Source organism: Gouania willdenowi, unplaced genomic scaffold (genome assembly GCF_900634775.1).
Source record: "Gouania willdenowi unplaced genomic scaffold, fGouWil2.1 scaffold_118_arrow_ctg1, whole genome shotgun sequence".
In the NCBI taxonomy this organism is placed as follows: Eukaryota; Metazoa; Chordata; class Actinopteri; order Blenniiformes; family Gobiesocidae; genus Gouania; species Gouania willdenowi.
This window is the reverse complement of record NW_021144866.1, coordinates 43,365-63,435: the sequence shown is the minus strand read 5'-3', so window position 1 is coordinate 63,435 and position 20,071 is coordinate 43,365. Positions and strand designations below refer to the sequence as shown.

Sequence of the window (20,071 nt, the reverse complement as noted above, 5' to 3'; positions counted from 1 at the left end):
CAACTTTTTGTAACAAACCACGTGTAAAAAACATGTGAATTTTACTTTTAACCAGATTTACAATATTTGTTACATTTGTAATAATTACTTTTCACGTAACAATATAACGTCAATGTTAAATCAAAATCTAAATGTTAACTATTAAATCTAAATGTTAAATCTAAATGGTAAATCTAAATGTTAAATCGCAATATGAAATCTAAATGTTAAATCTACATCTAAATGTTAAATCTAAATATGAAATCAAAATCTAAATATGAAATCAAAATCTAAATATGAAATCAAAATCTAAATATGAAATCAAAATCTAAATATGAAATCAAAATCTAAATATGAAATCAGAATCTAAATGTTAAATCTAAATTTAAATGTTAAATGTTAGACCACGGATAACCCTTGTTTGCATTTATTTTGTTATGCTTCCCGTGAATTTGCATATTAGCTATATATTTAGTTTCCCCGTGACATTTAGATTTATCATTTAATATTTAGATTTAGATTCAACGTTGAGATTTAAATTCAACATTTAGATTTAGATTCAACATTTAGTTTAACATTTCATATTTAGATTCAACATTTAGCATTAGATTTAGATTAAACATTTTGATTGAGATGTAACGTTTACATTTAACATTGACATATTTTTACGAGAGAAGTAAATTTACACAAAAGTAACACATGGTTTGTTGCTTAATGTTGCGAAAAACTGCTGTTTATTTTAGCGTCCGCAACTTTACAATCGGTGCCACAGAAAGAACGTCTCACAGAGCGAACATCATGGGAAAAGATGAACTTCATTTTTACTATTTTCGCACAGATGCGTCTTCCCGGCACGTCCAACAGCGCCACCCTGATTGGACTCACATCTGGAGCTTCCTATAACGTTGTAGTGGAGGCCATGAGGGGCGGAGCTAAGGAGAAGGTTCTGGAGGAAGTTGTAACCGTTGGGAACGCTGGTACAAACATTTGACTGAAGTTCTACATCTTCTGTTAAAGACTTTTAGATGAAAAACTATAAATATAGTATAGTATAAATGTGACAACCACAGGGAAGCTCTACTAGTACTCATGCTTAGAGCAAAATGATGGTCCATTTTCTATGATTTTATGATAAACACATGTATTTATCTATCTGAATGTTATTCAGGAAGTTTATTATTTGCATCATGATATGAAGTCGTCTTTAAGATGTAAATCCTTGTTTTTTAACAAAAATAAAATAGGTTAAAAGTGACCGAAAAGGTGGTGATCTGGGATTTTACCAGAAATTGGTTAAAAGTTGCAAATTAGAGTGGACAAAAACTGACAGAAAAAGTGGTTAAAAAAAAAAGGGTTCAAAGTGTGAATATTGGAACAATTAATTTAAACAGGCAAATAATGGGCATGGCAATTCGTGAATGTGGTTAAAATGGCAAAAACTAAGCATTAAATATGATGAAATGAGGTTAAAAGTGACAATAATGGGTCAATAAATGTGACATTAGGTAGAAAAGTGGTGGAAAGGTTTTATAAGTGCAGAAAATGTCTTAAAAAGTGGAAAAAATGTGCAGTAAAGACAGAAATGGGAGTCATGTAGCAAAAATGCATTAAAAAGAGCAAAAATATGGCAAGAAAAAGTGATGAGAATAGGTTAAAATATGGCAAGTTTCGTATAGTTGCAGAAAAAGGCTGAAAAAATGGCTTAAATTGTTCAGAAAATATTCTTTAGCTTCGTGAAGGCATCTGGTGACCCCACCCTGTGTCACAAGCCCAAATGGGGTCTTGACCCCAAGGTTGACCCCACTAGTGCTACGAGTGACACTTCCTGCTTTACTCATAAAGTCTACTTGTGCACGAGTAAACTATTTTACTATTGTTATATCTGATATTAAATGGATTGAAAAAGGGGAGGTGCTTACTTCTGTTTTACTTTTTAATGCGAACGTTTAATTTTACTTATATTTTCCCCTTTTTTCTCTTTTCTTTCCTAGTTCCAGGTGACGTCTCCGTCACCCCCAACAAGGACGTGTGCTATGACACCTTCACACACACCTACCATGAGATTGGCTCTGAGTGGGAGCGCATGTCTGAGACGGGCTTCAAGCTGTGGTGCCGCTGTCTGGGGCTGGGCAGCGGTCACTTTAGGTGTGATTCATCCAGTGAGTGGCTTATTAACCCCTTACCCATCATGCTTTGCACACACGCCGCAGTGCAACATAGAAAAAAACACTTCTATGGGAATTCCTTTGCTTTTATTCAAATGTCATAGAATCATCAGTAATATTCTATGAGGAACACATCACCACGGGCAGCTTGTGTTATCAGACAAACCATTAATGTACCTGTGTCAAACTCAAGGCGCGGGGGCCAAATCCGGCCCTTTGGAGCATCCAATTTGGCCCGCAGGAGAAAACAGGGAAAACATGAATCATTGTGTAAATGAAACTCAACAATATTTGCAGGGTTTCACAGTTTTCCCGGTGCTTATATCACATAATTGCAGTCATTTTTAATGTTAAACTGTTGAAAAAAACTCAAAATTCTTACAAAATCTTTTAATTTTCCTCAAATTATTACACAACATTTTACTTAATTAAATATAAATTGGTCACAAAATCTGGGAAATTCATAAGTGAAGATCCTGTTGGGACTGATATCTGTCACTTACATATGTTGTATTTTATGTTTACGTGGAACAAAAATGTTGAAATTACTCGTTTTCTCGCATAAAATCTGTGGCCCACTTGAGGTCAAACTCCATATTTGGCCCCCTGAACTACTGCTACTGAACTAAAATGATTATTTCATATTCCTAAATAGATGTTCGCCCTGAAGTCTGCCCCTGCTGATGTTTCTGCTGTTAACCTTTCAAAATAAAAGCAGAAAATGCCTCATTCCCAGTTCTTGTATTAGCTATAAACATCCAAAAGCTGACGTAACAATACCAGAAACTGGGATCCACATTGGCTCATTGTGTGTGTGTGTGTGTGTGTGTGTGTGTGTGCACTAAAAGATTGTTATCATCCTCACAAAATGTGATTATTGTGTTATTGGTGGTTTTTTTGTAAATATTTGTACCTCATACTCTTTAATAATCCCACATCTGTTATTTGTGCCGGTTTTCCTGTATGTTATTTTTCTGTTTAACAGAGTGGTGCCATGACAACAATAATAATTACCGTATCGGGGAAAAGTGGGACCGCCAAGGAGAGAATGGTCACATGATGAGCTGCACATGTCTGGGAAACGGAAAAGGAGAATTCAAATGTGAACCCCGTACGTACAGACGCACACAAACACACTAAATGAATTTATTCAGGAAAGAACAAAGGGTTTGTATGTGTTTTCGTAGTCATTTTGTGAATATGTGTCGTCCTTTTATGTGTTTTTCTTTCATCTTGTGTGTTTTGGACTCATTTTGTGCATTTATTTTGTCATTTAGTGTGTGTCTCTTTTCTTTTGTGTAGTTTTGTGGTCATTTTGGGTGTTTTTGTAGTCGTTTTGTGTATTTATGTTGTGATTTTTTTATATATTATTTTCTTATATTTTGTTATTTTTGGAGTCATTTGTGTACTTTAAATCATTGTGTGTCTTTTTTCTTTTCTGTAGTTTTGTGATCTTTTTGTAATCTGTGTTTGTGTATTGTTGTTTCCCTTTTATGTGTTTTTCTTGCATTTCTAATGTTTGAGTCATTTTGTGTCTTTTATTTTCTTTTCTATTAGTGTGTCTCTTTTCTTTTGTGGTCTTTTTGCATATTTTTATTTTATTGTGTGTGTTTCTGAGTCATTTTGTGTCTTTTATTTTATCATTTACTGTGTAACTCTTTTCTTTTGTGTAGTTTTGTGATCTTTTATGTGTTTTTCTTTTATTGTGTGTGTTTTGGACTCATTTCGTGTATTTCTTTTTGTCATTTAGTGTGTTTTTCTTTTTTTCTATAGTTTTTTTGCTTCTTTTATGAATTTGTGTACTTTAGTTGTCATTTTGTATACTTTTCTTCCCTTTTGTATGTTTTTTTAGGGATTTTGTGCTCTTTATAATGTTTTTCTTTTATTTTGTATATTTTTGTTGTTAGTTTATGTACTTTTCTACTGTTTTGTATGTTTTTTGGAGTCGTTTTGTGGTCATTTATTTGTTTTTTATTTTTATTTTTATACTATTATTGTCTTCTGAACTGTAGTTTACTTCTCTACATCAAACCAGAGGCAGAAATGAATGTGACCCACATTGATTGGGATAATTTAATATAATCAGATATATAGTCAGGGACAGGTGACACTGCATGGTGACACAGTTTGACTTTAAAAAAATCTAATTTCACATGCAATTTTTTTTCCCAGATGAGTCGACGTGCTACGACGATGGAAAAATGTACCAGGTTGGAAACCAGTGGCAGAAGGAATACCTGGGTGCGATCTGTACCTGTACGTGCCATGGAGGACAGCAGGTACCAGAAGCTAATGATGTTCTGTTGTGTTGAAGCAACCTGAGAATTACAAAATAAAAGCGTTCCTGTCTTCGTTAAGGGCTGGCGATGTGAGAACTGCATTAGGCCTGGAACGCACACCGATGTGGAGGCGGATCTACTGCAGCCGGTGCACACGGACGCCTTTGACCGCTACCGAGAAAATGCTCGACGCAAACTGGTCAGTCTCAGCGTACAGTATTTCATACAGTTTCATCTAGTCTAGTTTTATTTCATTTTACTGATTAATTTAAAGGGACAAATAAACAAGCTAGTTTTCATCTGGTATCCCTGGCTAACCTAAAATGTAAACGTTATTAAAATCCAGAAGAGAACAAGTATGACAAATAACAAAATAATTACTGATAAAAACAAAGCCTGACCTAAAACTCTCACAATTATAACTGGAACACAATCCATACTTGACACAAGAGAAACAAACAATGTACAAAAATCTAAATAAAATAAAATAAGTCAGTTAAAATACAGTACGGAATAAACACAATAAAAGCAAACATTAATTTTTAAACACAAACATAATTTGTGTGGCTTCGGCTCTGTGAAAAAAAAAAAAAAAAGATGTGTCCATTATATTTTATTTATTGATTTTATTATTTATGATTTTGTTTTTATTTGCTAACATGCTGAAAGTCTTTAATATTTGTTAAAATTTTACAAACTTCTTGTTTAATATGATGGATTTGATAGTTGTGCTGCTATCACAGGGGTTAGGGCAGGGGTTTTCAACCTTGGGGTCGTGACCCCATGTGAGGTTGCCTTAAATTTAAATATGGGGGTCACCTGGAATGTGTCAAAAAAATAATTATTGATTAAAAATGCATTTTTTTCTGGAAGCCCATTTCTGCCAGTTTAAAATAAAATCACCACTGCAAGTCCTTATTATGAGTTAGTAAAGTCATTATGAGAAAGAAAGTCCTAACTATGAGATAGAAAGCCATAATTATGAGTTAGTAAAGTCATATTTTTGAGATAAATAAAATTCATGAGAAAGAAAGTCATAATTATGAAATAAAGTCATAGATATGAGATAAAAAAGTCATAACTATGAGACAAAAAGTCATAATTATGAGATAAAAAGTAATTATGATAAATAAAGTCCTAATTATGAAATAAAAAGTCATAACTATGAGACAAAAAGCCTTAATTATGATAAAAAAAGTCATTATGATAAATAAAGTCCTAATTGTGAGATAAAAAGTCATTATGAGAAAGAAAGTCCATATTATGAGGTAAAAATTCATAATTATTAATTAGTAAAGTCATAATTATGAGATAAAAAGTCATATTTACGAGTTAGTTAAGTCATATTTATGAGATAAAAGAAAGTAATAATTTCTATCTCATAATTATGACTTTACTAACTTATACCTATGACTTGCCACAGTGATTTAAAAAAATAAATAAAATTTGTGGCGGAAACGGGCTTTCATCATTTTTTTTTATTTAAAATTTTTTTTTATTATTATTCTTTTTTAAAATAAAACACAAGACACAATGTTAAACAACTGTATTCTATTCTTTCACTTTCTCAAATATAAATGTAGTTCAAATAAAATGACGTGGTATATAAAAAAAGGAAGAAAGAGTAAAAAAATACAGTATAAAAATATACTTTTTATGGTTTTGTACATAAATTAAAAGCTTCTACACTTTTACAATTGTTTACATGCATATTTATCTTTTTGTATATAAGTATGTTTTGGTAAAAATGCCTGTATTTTGTTTTTATTCCCGCCCTACTTTGTGTTATTCTGCAGAACATCCAGTGTCCCATTGAATGTTTGAGGCCTGAGCTGCTGGCAGATGCAAACAGTCCTTTGGAGTAGAACCATCGCTGTTACCTTTATCATCATCATCATCATCATCATCACCAACATCATCAACAACAGAATTAGATGAAGAAGGACATTATCCCCTTTTGCTTTTATCAAAATTTCTTATTTTTTTGCATCTAATTTGAGCCTCAAAGGTTTCCATCACATCAAAAGATGAAGTTTTGATGCAAAAGCTGCTGCTTCTTCACTTTAAACCAAAGCCAATGCTCACCATGCAGCGCTATTCTGTCGTTGTCGTTTCTTCTTCTTCACTTTTGGAATCTTTCTTCCAAATTTAAATAATACACAACATCACTCAATCACAATTGAGATGGATTTCCTTCCATTATCAAGTTTCACTGTGACTTATGTTTATCAGATGTTCATATATTTACTAAAATGAGTTTTATGGCTCCTTGGAGATTTTTAAGTTTTTGGGAATTTTACCATAAAATCCCAAACGCAATTTTTGTTTTGTTTTATGACCTTAATTGTGCATTTTCTTCACATGAATATGATTAATAAATCAAGACTCTACTCCCATAAATGTTCAACTGCAGAAAGATTAAAGTGCAAAATAATTATTTTCAATATAAATCTGAAACATCATTATTTCAAAACGAGCGCATTGTGCCTTTTTTTTTTTTTACTCATTTTTATTTATCCCCTTTTTTATTACGGCCTTTTGTTCAGTGCTTTTTTTTTAAGGTGTAAACTTTATTTGTGATCAACTTGTTTTTCTATTGTTGGTGCTGAACTTTGACTACTGTGGATTGAACTTTTTATTAAAGTTTTTTTTTTTTAATTAAAAAAACAAGCCTGTTGTTTTTCTTTGGGAACAATTTACTAAAAGTTTAGGGTGAAAAAGTAGATTTTTATGTTTTCTTTAAAGAAGTAAATTAAATATTTGTTCAGACACAAAAAGTGACTGACTTAATTAACTTTCTAATATAGACATATTTCTATTTTTAAATTATCAATAATTATTCCTAATATTTTATAAATATAATATATATATATATATATATATATATATATATATCTTGTGGTTTTTAAAGTATTTTAAATTAAATTTCTCTATTTAAGAAACTTACACTAAGTATACAGTGACATTTGTAAATATTTTAACATTTCAGTGAGTGAATGTTGTCTGATCCAAGGGCCACATTATAAATATTAATGTCAGTATTGAGAATAATTACCAATCTACTTATTTTGTGTATTTTTATTCTATTTTTGGAGTCATTTTTTATATTTCTTTTGGTCATTTCGTGTGTTTTTATTATTATTTTGTGTAGTTTTGTGGTCCTTTATGTGTTTTTGTTTTCCCTTTTGGTATTTTAGTTGTCATTTTGTGTATTTTTGCTGTTCTTTTTGTGTTTTTTTTCTTTTATTTTGTGTAATTTGTTGTCTTTTTGATGTATTTTTGTTATTTTGTGTATTTGCACAAAATTAGAGCAGTTTCCCATGTCCTTAATTGTAGTTTTAAAAAAGAATGTTGACATGTTTTTTGTATACTTGTTATACCAAAAATGATGGTCCATGTAAATGTTGCATATATAAAATGAAAAATAAATAATGCTGTTTGAAAAAAAACAAAAACAAAAACTACGATGCATACACTATATGAAAATGCAGTGGTCATCCTCCCTATCTACATTTTTGACCAATGTCTTTAAAAAAAAAAAAAATGTATTTTAATAATTTTTTTGGTTTTTATGGATTCTGTGAATTTTTTGTCATTTTTATTTTTAATTTATTAAAATGAATTTCTATAATAAAGACATTTCTAACACGTTTGACCAAATTAAATTTTAAATAAAATAAAAAATAAATAATAAAAATAAATAAAGAAAAATATATTGTAGTGTGGATGAGCCGTGAAATAAGGATTGCTGAAGTCTTGTCAGAAGTCGCTTTTAATTGCTGGTTATAGAGCAAGACAATCGTACACAGTGTTGTTACACACACCATCCACACTGTCAGACATGAACTAACTTCTCCTCCCGCCAACACTCATCTAAATCTCGTTCTACTCCCGCCCGCCACGAACTAACGCGAGAGTGAGGACACAACAAAAGGAAACGTCACAATCACATACATCGACCCAGGGCGGCAAACACACACGGGAAACACCCAACGTGGCAACCCAGACATGGCAACACAGAACAACACCAAGGCTGGATTCACCGTCATCATATATATATATATATATATATATTGGGTTATTTGGATTCGATCAGTGAGTTTAGTCATTTTCATTTTAAAGAGACGGTGTTTATACGTTTGTTTATTTGTTTATTCTTAATCTTTTTTTATATTTCTTTGTTTTGTTTTTTATAAACTCTGTGAGTTTTCAGTCAATTTTATTTTTCAAGTCATTGAAAATGAATTTCTGACAGAAAAATACATTTCTAAAATTTGAATCTATCGTAAAGCCTTATTTTGAAAAGCTTTAAGTCCGGCTCTGGCCATGGCTGCTTCTTCCGCTTTGACAGGAAGTTGTAGAGAAGTTGGTAGAAACGGAGAAGGAGGTATTTTAAAAAATAACCCAAGTCGGTCAGAATGGACAATTTATGCATCGACAGTTTGATCCTGAAGCTTCACGATGTTAACGCGGTGAAGTTTGGAGATTATAAGCTGAAGAGCGGTATGATGACGCCGATTTACATCGACCTGAGAGTTCTGGTGTCGCATCCTGTTCTCATGAACCAGGTAAACACGTGCTGCCCTCATTCCAACACATGCACACACACACAGTCATTAAAACAGTTTATGTTTATTTAAACCAGCTGCGAATCAGAAACAGGATCTAAATATGCAACTAGCTCTGTTTTTCAACACACATCAGCAGGTTTAAGAGCTGCTGTTTGAATACATGGGTGTCACATTTTAATGTCCCCCCCTTTGATGAAAGTTACTCATATTTAATCTGTTATCAATACATACAATTTATAAAAAAAAAAAAACTACGACTCTATGGCATTTTATGATCTCACTGTGGTCAGACTTTCCTCTAATTTATGCGTATTTACTGATAAATGTGCTTATATATAAAACTACCAGCAGTACTAATGCTTAAGTGATGCTAGGGCTGCACGATTATGACCAAAATGATTATCACGATTAATTGGATCAATATTTTAAACACTCATTAATCACGATTATTTATAATTAATTAATTGGATCTTTATTCAACAACTTTTTAACAAATAATATGCAAAGCGCTTGTCTAGAATTCATCCTTCCTCTGCCTCGGAATCGAATCCCGCTTTTGTCATATATATTTTTGCATTTTAACATATTTAACACATCAAATTTCACCTTTAGAAATACATATATGAAAGAAGAAAAAAAACATTTTAGGGTATTTCCTGGTTTAGGGTTAGGGCTAGGGATGTATCGATTCACTCAGCTCCCGATACGATTCGATTCACGATACTGGGTTCACGATGCAATTCTCTCGCGATTTATTTTACTAAATGGGACTGTAGACAAATAATGATTGAAAAATATTCCTTTATTTTTTGGGGGGAAAAATAGAAAATACTGTACTATTTTCCTTTTATTTTTCATTGTCAAAAGAATCCCTTGATAAACTATTCAGAACAATGCAATTTAGCTAAAAATAAATCTTGAATGAAATAAATAAAAGGAATAATACAAATGAAGTATAAGCCTATTAATTTAAATTCTGGTTCTATAGTAAACAATGCAAAACTGCACAATAGTTCTTTTTCTTTTTAAAAGTGCAACTGAAAATGTATTTTGTGCCTTAAGAATTGGACTTTAAAAAAAAAACCAGTCTGCACTGTATTTATGTCAGATATTTGTTTGGACCAGCAGAGATCGCTGTTAATCCAGTGGTCGGTTGAGATGCAGCTATTCTAGCAGTGAAGAAGAGATGCTATGCTAGCAGACAGAGCTAATAGAAAAACTTAACTTTTAGAAGTATTCACGTAATACTACAGATATTCTTTTGGTGCTAAAGGGGTAAGGAATCATTTAGGAACATGTTTAAGAGTATAAGGCGGCCAGAAATAAAGTAGTAGCAGATTCCACCTGCCGCCTCAGCATTTGGACAAGAGAAGGATAAACATATAGCGCCCTCTGCTGTTTAAAAAAAGTACTGCGTTTCAATTATCAAAAAATCAATATCAACCGTGATACCTATGAATTGATTTTTAACTGCCTTACGATTAATCATTACATCCCTAATCAGGGTTAAAATAAAAAGGTTTGCGGGGTAGCTAAAAATAAATACAAGTTAAAAAAAAAAGACTGTACTTTAAGTCACGTGGTGCACCTATCACATGACCTAAACTGGCCAATGAGGGGCGTTCCATATGAATAGCCATGGCCAACAATATGTGGACGGTTAAGAGTGCAAAAGAAAAGCTTTACACAAGAATATTGAAATGTTTTAAAATTTAAACAAGAATTTGCAAACATTTACTGTCTGCATTAACTATAAATACATTGTTACAGAATAAAACTCCTCGAAAACAATTACAGCGTATATTATAAATAAAAGTTAAGAACATTAGGCTTAAGCTAGAGGTTTCTGGCGTGAGTTTCTGCTGGATTAATTAATTAATACTAATTAATTAGGTACTTGTGTCAAATAACTCATGGGGGCGTGTCGACACGTTCAACACGAGTGCCCCACCTTAAAAAAAACCCCTAAAACTCCAGTTTTATATCCATCAGAGGCTGCATTTTAAACGTAAAAACGCTGACAATCAGGTTAATTTAATCATGGAGGCCCAAATTGTAATCACGATTAAAATTTGATTCATTGTGCAGTCTCATGTGATGCTGACGTCAAATGACAAGTAATGTAATTAATTATGCATTAGTGAAATAATGGAAAGTTTGGCTTGCAACTACTAAGAGCAGAGAATAAATCAGAAAAACGAGCAGGGAGACGTGATTGAAAAAAACGTTTTTTTTTTTTTTTTCCATTGGTCGAAGTTATTACAGATTTACAGCTGCTACAGATGATTTATTTTCCTCATTCCTTCACATAAGATCTTAATTTCTCTCAGGACATAAAGACAATTTCACCCAAAAGCTTAAAAAGTATCTGGAGAAAATTACCTACCCTAGCTTTAAGCATTGGATTGACACCTCAAGTTAAGTGTTGTTTGTATTAAATGAGCAGAAAAATTTTCCACAAAGTGTTCTACAAAATGAATGGAGAGCAAAGTTATTTGTCTTGCCATTTTTTTTTCTTCTGCTGATCTGAAAAATGATCCGATCCGTGACTCAAAACGGTGATACGATCCGAACCGTGAGTTTTGGGATCCGTTGCACCACTACTGAAAAGTGTACAGTAATTGACCTTAATCCTGATGCAGGTATCAGCTCTGATCTATCAGCGGGTGCTGGAGGAGGAGCTTCAGTTTGATTCAGTGTGTGGGGTCCCTTACACCGCCCTGCCTATGGCCACCATCATCTGCTCCACACACGAGTTACCCATGCTCATCAGGAGGAAGGAGGCCAAGGACTACGGTCAGTCCCAAACAGGAAGTTACCCCTCACGTGTTTGTTGAAGTTCTGACTGATGTTCTGTCCCGTGCCAGGAACCAAGCGCCTGGTGGAGGGCTCGTACCGTGAGGGGGACATCTGTCTGATCATAGAGGACACGGTGACCAGTGGCAGCAGCATCCTGGAGACGGCTGAAGTTCTCTACCAGGAAGGACTGAAGGTGAGGGCGCACACGTTCAAATATACGCAAGAGAAGGATGACGGATTTTATTTACAAGCTCTAACAAATTATCATAGAATATAACGCGTCATTTAAAAGCACTACAAACACCTAAATAAAGAGGAATAAACAACTTTACATGGCTGCTCCACATGGATTGTTTTTTAAGATGGAAAATTGTCTAAAGATGCACATTTTAATACATAGAGTATGCACACATTGGCCCTTATTTATCAACTGTGCATTTGACCAAATTTCTAGTTTTTATACATGAATAGTTTATTAATAAAAGCAGGCTTAACACTAAAACAAACGTAAATATGTCATTTGTATGAGGGAAACATAGGTTTTAATTGTTGGTTTCAGGTCGGCCTCTGATATAAATACCTAATGTCTGTCAGACCTGTAGGTTTCACCTTTGCCTTATTCTGGTCAAAGCTCGAATAAGGTTTGTATCATAAATGGTCTGTGTTTAAAAGCAAATCGGCACCACGAAACACCAAAACTAAATATTTGTCACTCTATTCCTTTCTCGTCGTCCTCCTCTGCACCTGATCATTCATTCTCCAACGACAATTGCTACGTGTCATAGTCTTGACCAACCATTTCCTTGGTTGACTACAGCCCTAATATTGATTATGAAAGACAATTGAAACACTCATATGATGTAAATGTATATATTAGAAATTAAATTAAATACACCAATAGAACTCTTAACATTTATTGAACTTTAAATATACACGTACACAACCAAGTAAAACAAAACGTCCAGGATGGGTAAGTAGCAGTAAAGCATGACAATATACAATATAAATACCTGTTTTAGGTAGAACCACTCACTCCTTCCCTCTGTTCACAGACACCACCACCATTATACCTAAGCATCACACCTGTCACTAAGCGCTCTATTCTCCCGTCTGAACTTAGGCGCTTCATCATCATCATCATCATCATCATCATCATTGTCCCTGTAAATCGTGACTGAGTTAGATGCTGGAGATATGAGGAAATAACGCGGCCGCAGAGCGTCCTGCTTATGTTTGCAGTGAAACAGAACTATTGGCTTCCATAATACACAGTTTTAAATATAAATTGTTTAAAGTGACCTGAGCTGAGCCTCATTAATATATGTGCGGGAACAGTTTGTGGTCCATCCTCATCCACATATGACAGCGTGTTTCACTCTGTAGTGGATCAAACTGTGATTTTACGTTGGACATAGTATGAAAATAGTTGAATCACTGTGACCAACGTGGACAGAAGTCTGTCAGAGTTTTAATTCATCGCGCAGCAGCTGAGTGATCACAACTGCTGCTGCGTGACGCACGTGTCCGTGTGGCTTCAAATGTAATTAAGTCCATATTTTTAGTGCAATATAATTTTTCACTTAATGGGGGCGCTGCCCTTATTCCAGGGTTAGAAGCGCGTAAGAGGAAAATAACTTACGCACACCGGAGAATGCGCCTAAAGCCAGATTTGAATGGGAACGCCCACATTTCAGGGCTGCTGCACCCACAGTGCGTAACTGGGATGAAGGCGCGCAGCGACTGATTTAAGTACAGGGGGAGAATAGCACACAGCCAAAAACAGCGCCTTCACAGTTTTTTGGACTTACGCACATGGAAGAATAGAGCCCTATATGCACAACTACAACATCACATCTCACTTTAAAATAATCAACTCTTCCCCACCCTTTCCTTGTCCTCCCTTGAGTCTCTCCTCCCTGTTCCCTTTGACCTTTATTATTAATACATTTAACATATTTGATTTCCTTTAATGGTTTCCTTCTGTCCAGGTGACTGATGCCATTGTGCTGATGGACAGAGAGCAGGGCGGTGTGGACATGTTGGCCTCTAAAGGGATTCGACTCCATCCCATCATCTCCATGTTTAAACTGGTCAACGTGCTGTTAGCAGCTGAACGCATCACAGCACAAACCGCTCAAAGTGTTCGCAAGTTCATCCAGGAAAACAACACCTTCAGGTAAACCCTGTGGAGCTGAGTGTAACCGAGCCTGTGACCTTACCACCATCTTTGTCCGTCCTTAGTCCCAAAGAGAAAAATGGAAATGGCGTTTCTCCTGCTAAGAAGCTGTGTTTGGAGCAGCAGCTGAGCTACGCAGAGAGAGCCAAACTACCAGGTTTGGGCTCAAAATCCTGACTTTATTAACCCAGAGTCATAACGGTTTTACTGCTTTTGTATAAATCATCGTTTACACATGTGAGAACAACACTGTGATACATCATTGGAGAGGAGGGACACGTGTTGGATCTAGAAAGAGTAGCTTAAACTTAGTTTTAATAGCAAATTACAATCATTCTGAGTTCCTAAATGTGGCTGATGATCAGGTGCAGAGCTAGTTTAACATCAGCACAGGTTGGTAAAAGAAGCCACAGAATAACTTTAACTGTATTTATAGAGCAGATGTGAGGAAATAGGGCCACATGCAGCTCAAAATACACAAAATGACTATGCATTTTAAAAAGAAATAACAGTAAAATACTCAAAATGACTTGAAAAACACACAAAACAACAAAAACACAAAATTAGTTAGAAAAGCATACAAAACAGCAACAAATGCACACAACATCAGAAATAACACACAAAAGAACAACAGAAAACCCCCAAAAACATAACGTCTTACAGGAAAAATACACAAAAGGACAGCATAAATGCACAAAAGACAACTAAAATTAAAAAAAAAAAAAAAACTCAAAAACACACAACAAACAAAACAATAAATATAGGAACATACAAAGATGTCCCATATTTTGTCATAGTTTATCATTTTAGTTTTTTTTGCATTAAATTTACTCCAATTGTAGTCAGATATTTGACCATTTACTGCTTTATTATGTTAAGATAAAACAGAAATCGGCAACTGGCGGCCACAAAATGTCAAGAAAACTACACAAACTAACAACAAAAAGATAAAGTTTAAAAAAAAACACACACGCACAAAATGACAACAAAGACACACTTAACATCAACTTAAACACAAAATTCTAACGAAATTAAGCAAAATGACAGAAAAATCTATAAAATGACAACAATAACTCAAAAAATATGACAAAAACACGCATAATGACTCGAAAAATACAAAATGAGTAAAAAAAAAAACACATGAAATGTCTAAAAACAACAACAATAATAAGGAAAACACAAAAGGACTATAAAGACAAAGGTCTTTGTTCTTCCCTGTGTTAATACTGATTGATCATTCTTCTATTGGAGAATGATCGATCAGATAATCATATTTTTGTGGCCCTCGCTGTGATAAAAGTTGCTGATCTCTGTGAGTGTTTGTCAAACTGCTGATGAGTTTCCCTCTACGCTGCTCCTTCCCTGCAGACGTTCACCCTCTGGCGTCTAAACTGCTGTTGATGATGGAGGAGAAACAGTCCAACCTGTGTCTGTCGGCAGACGTCACCTCCACCAAGGAGCTGCTGCAGCTCGCTGAGACTCTAGGTTCAAAGATCTGTGTGTTGAAGACTCACGTGGACATCCTGAAGGTGGGGAAAGGGAAAGGAGGGGGTGTGTGAGGTTTATCTGGACCATGATGGGAACGCTTTGTGCGCCGTGTTCACACAGGACTTCACCTCTGACCTGGGACAGAAACTCCAAACTCTGGCTGAGAAGCACAACTTCTGCATCTTTGAAGATCGCAAGTTTGCAGACATTGGAAACACAGTGAAGCATCAGTACGAAGGTGAGAGCACTCCAGGGATTCATCAAACTCATGGACATGGGTAACTGGCTGCCTCCAAAGTAAATACACAAAATGACTATGAAAACATTAAAACCTTTAGAAAAATACACAAAATGACCACAAAAGACTACTTCAATAATCAAAATGACTCACAAGATGTAGATAGATTAAAAAACCAATTGAAATAAATACAAAACAACAATGAAAATATACAAAATGAGAAATAATATACAAAAAAACAAAAAAATACTGAATATCATGAGATAAATATGCAAAAATTCCATTTAAAAAAGTTAAGAATGACACAAGATGACTACAAAAGTAACAGAATTATACACAAAACAAAAAGAGAAGCACACAAAATGAGAGATAATAAACAAAATATTGAAAATGACAACATATATATGCAAAAGACAACTAAAATATTTAAAAAAAAAAAAAAAACTTTAAAAACAGAAGATGACTACAAAGCAACTAAGAAATAACACAATAATACTAATAGTACTTTAATTTTTTTTTTTTTTTATCGTAAAGGGCGCCATCTATTTAGAATTTGAAATTCAGGACGCACCACCGTGTTTTTAATCAGAAGTGTGGAAGCATTTTGGCTTCTCCAAGACACAATGAAAGAGGTTTATTTATTTAGATTTCTTTGATATTAGATTTGTTTTAAAGTCCAATTGTTGAGGCACAAAATACATTTTCAGTTGCACATTTAAAAAGAAAAGGAACTTTTATGCAGTTTTGCATTGTTTACTATAGAACCAGCATTTAAACGAATAGTCTTCTTCTTCATTTGTATTATTTCTTTATTTATTTAATTCAGGATTTATTTTTTAATTAATTGCATTGGTTTGCCAAGTTTATCAAGGGATGCTTTTGACAATGAAAGATAAAAGAAAATTGTACAGTATTTTTTATTTTCAAAGAAAAAAAATGAATATTTTTCAGTCATTTGTCTACTCTACAGTCTCATTTTTGTAAAATAAATCGTGACAGAATTGTATCGTGAATCAAATCGTATCTGGAGTTCAGTGAATCGATTCAAAAACAAGAAAAATATAGAAAAAACAACTAAAAATCAAAAAAATACTTTAAAAACACACAAGATTACTATAAAACTACTAAAAATAGCACATATATAGATAAATAAACAAAACAAGAACAAACACACGCAAAATGAGAAATAATATAAATAACAATAAATTAAAGCCACGAGCAGCATCGCAGGGTCCGAAGGTGTCACTAAATGCGGCGCCCTCTGAGAACGCAAGGCATGATGGGTAATTATCACATTTTGTGTTGTTTAGGGATGGACAGTCAACATGTGTATCAAATATGAAGCGGTTTGAACTTTGTACATTAGAGTTATATGTAGTTTTCCATTATGGCGAGCCATAGTTGCTAACAGTGAACATGACTGTAAATAGCGCCAGTCGAAAACACAAGGCATGATGGGAAATGTTTTATGGCAGTCAGGAATAGGCTTGGGCAAATGTCATTTGTTTAAAGTTTTTGTCTGATTGAACTATGTGTCAGAGTTCTGGGTTTTTAAAATTGTGGCGGGCTTCTGAAATTAGCATTGCAACTTTTCGGCGGCGCCACGACCAAACTGTTCGAGATACGCAAATTATTTTTGATGATTTTTAATCTTCAGAGGGTCCTAAGTGTTCTGGACGAGTTTGAAGCCCCTCAGACTAGTTCACACAAATGCGTTTCACCGTTTTTGACCTTTCATTCAAGATGGCTGACTTCCTGTTTGGTTTTGGCGTGGGTCATCGGGTAACTTTTTGTTCATCTTGGGGTCAAGAATACATGTGGCGAATTTTGTTTGAATCAGGCAAACCTGGCGGTCGTGCGGTTCCATCCAAGAAAAGCAAGAACAATAGGTTCTCACAGCCATTCTGACCCAAATTGCTAAAAAATCCAACAGAAATGTACATTAATATTCCAAAAAAGCACAAAATGACCATAAAAAGGCACAAAGTCTTTGTCTTTTCCTTTGTTAATTCTCAGATTGCTCATTATTCTAAATATTGATATGAACGTTGATCAATCACATTTTTCCTACTCTAATTTAATAAACCTATACACAGGTTACAGTGAAAGTGACACTGCGTCTCTGTTCAGGTGGAATCTACCAGATCTCCTCGTGGTCCCACATGGTGAACGCCCACGGCGTGCCGGGCCCTGGTGTGGTGAAGGGTCTGAGCGCTGTGGGGAAACCTCTGGGTCGGGGCCTCCTGCTGATCGCTCAGATGAGCTCCCAGGGCTCGCTGGCTTCAGGAGAATACACACAGGCTGTGGTAGGAGAGCTAGTTCTTTAATGGACTTCATCATGATGTGTCATCAGAGACTCTATATCCACACTGGTGTGTGTGTGTGTGTGTGTGTGTTTTAGCTGCAGATAGCAGAGGAGCATCTAGACTTTGTCTTTGGGTTCATCTGTGGCTCCAGGATCACAAAGAGGCCAGAGTTTATCCATATGACACCTGGTGTTCAGATGCACACTGGAGGTAAAAATGATCCCTCATGTTTCCCTGTGAATGTTGGATTATTAACCGTTTATTTCACATTTAAAAACTGCAGTGAAGTCTTCCACTCTCCTGTCTCTTCTCCACTAGAGACTAAAGATTTACCACAAGTAAATACTTTCAAAAATAAATAAAACACTTTTTGTATCAGCTAACGATATAAAAATGTAAGCACAAAAAATGACTCCCAAATTATACAAACTGACTCTCAAAATTATGAAAATCCACAGAATGACTCTAAAAACACACAAAACAATAACAAAAATACACATCAATGACTCTAAAAATTACGAAAATACACAAAAAGTCTCCAAAAACACACAAAATGACCATGCAAACACTAAATTACTCCAAGTAAGGCACAAAATAACAACAAAAACACACAAGATGACTATAAAATGACTGGAAACACAGAATTACTCCAAAACACACACAAATGACTCCCAAAATTAAGAAAATACACAAAATAACAACAAAAACACACAAGATGATGAGAAAATGACTCTGGAAACACAAAATGACGCCAAAAACATACAAAATTACAACAAAAACACATGAAATGACACTAAAATACATAAAAACAAGTCCCAAAATTATAAAAATACACAGACCAACTCCAAAAACACATAAAACAACAACAAAAAGTCACAAAATGACTTTAAAATGACTGCAGTGACACCAAATGACTCCTTAAACACTCAAAATGACAAAACAAATACACACAATTACTCAAAAAGATCCATAAACTTTCAGACTACAGTGAAACGTATTGATCTGCTGTTCTTCCTCTTCTCCACCAGAGGGAGCTGTAGCACTATCACTAATGTCTCCATCCCATTCACACTTCTTTCTGTCCTCCATCTTAACACGTTGTGTTTCCAGGTGATTCTCTGGGCCAACGGTACTCCACCCCAGAGGACGTCATCTACCACAAAGGCTCTGACATCATCATTGTGGGACGAGGGATTTTGGAAGCCTCTGATAGGCTGAAAGCTGCTGAGTCGTACCGTAAATGTGGCTGGGACGCATACGAGAAGAGATTGAGCCAGAGCAGCAAATAGGAGAAGACTTCAGAACACATGTTTAAAAGAATGGACACAGCTGGTGATTTTTGTCCTGTGTAAACTATGAGTTCCCCTTTAAATGCATTGAACGCTGTGAAATGAAAGGGTTTTCTGTTAAACACAATACTCTGGCAAAAGCTTGTTAACGTACGAGTGGCTCAGGTTTTCATGATCGAACTCTAACGACAGATTAAATAGGGATGTTTTCCTATGTCTGGTTTGTTTTTAATGTAAAGACTTCTAATATTAATAATGCATATAGTTGACTGTATATGCAGCTGCTCTGGACCAGTTAAATCACCAGGATTCTTTCTTAATGCTTACACACACACATACACATTATTGTATAATTTAACATTTGCCTTTGATTGACATAATGTCATCTTAGCATTTCTTGCAAGTTGACGATACAGGAGCATTTCTATACTAAAGTTTGCTCTAAACAGTGTTTATTCACTGTTTTTACAATCATAAAGGTGCTATAATGTTGTCATCATGGGGTCTTTTGTTTTTTGTTCCACCGTCTGTTTTGTTGCCATGTGACCTGGGATGAATAAATGCAAAATAAATCATAATTTACTGTGGAAATGAATCACTGAGTGTCTAATTGGACACTAAGAATTTACCACAAATGAATACTTAAAATTTTTTTTTTTAAAAATACATTTTTGTATCAGCTAGTGATATAAAATACACAGAAAATGACTCCAAAAAACCTTGCAAACTGACAGAAAAATTCACTATTTCTTTGACAAAAACACACAAGACGAGTACAAAA

General features: G+C 34.5%; 2 protein-coding genes across 2 annotated transcripts in view; both read left to right on the top strand.

Annotated features, from left to right (window-relative positions):
• The window catches only part of LOC114458414 (fibronectin-like), a 50,332-nt gene extending 43,414 nt beyond the window's left edge, over nucleotides 1–6,918 (top strand). The window contains exons 43-48 of the mRNA XM_028440781.1: nucleotides 818–956; nucleotides 1,971–2,138; nucleotides 3,130–3,255; nucleotides 4,317–4,423; nucleotides 4,503–4,622; nucleotides 6,220–6,918. Coding sequence (XP_028296582.1) covers nucleotides 818–956; nucleotides 1,971–2,138; nucleotides 3,130–3,255; nucleotides 4,317–4,423; nucleotides 4,503–4,622; nucleotides 6,220–6,288 — 729 coding nt within the window. The 3' untranslated portion in view covers nucleotides 6,289–6,918. The remainder of the gene's footprint in view (nucleotides 1–817; nucleotides 957–1,970; nucleotides 2,139–3,129; nucleotides 3,256–4,316; nucleotides 4,424–4,502; nucleotides 4,623–6,219) is intronic.
• Nucleotides 6,919–8,753: 1,835 nt separating this feature from the next.
• LOC114458416 (uridine 5'-monophosphate synthase-like) lies at nucleotides 8,754–19,787 on the top strand. Its single transcript, XM_028440783.1, has 10 exons — nucleotides 8,754–8,991; nucleotides 11,637–11,790; nucleotides 11,862–11,986; nucleotides 13,782–13,969; nucleotides 14,035–14,126; nucleotides 15,338–15,498; nucleotides 15,578–15,695; nucleotides 17,826–18,001; nucleotides 18,097–18,211; nucleotides 19,112–19,787. Exons 1-10 carry the CDS (start codon nucleotides 8,842–8,844, stop codon nucleotides 19,288–19,290), a joined length of 1,458 nt encoding a protein of 485 aa, XP_028296584.1. The 5' UTR covers nucleotides 8,754–8,841; the 3' UTR covers nucleotides 19,291–19,787.
• The last annotated feature ends 284 nt before the right edge of the window (nucleotides 19,788–20,071 follow it).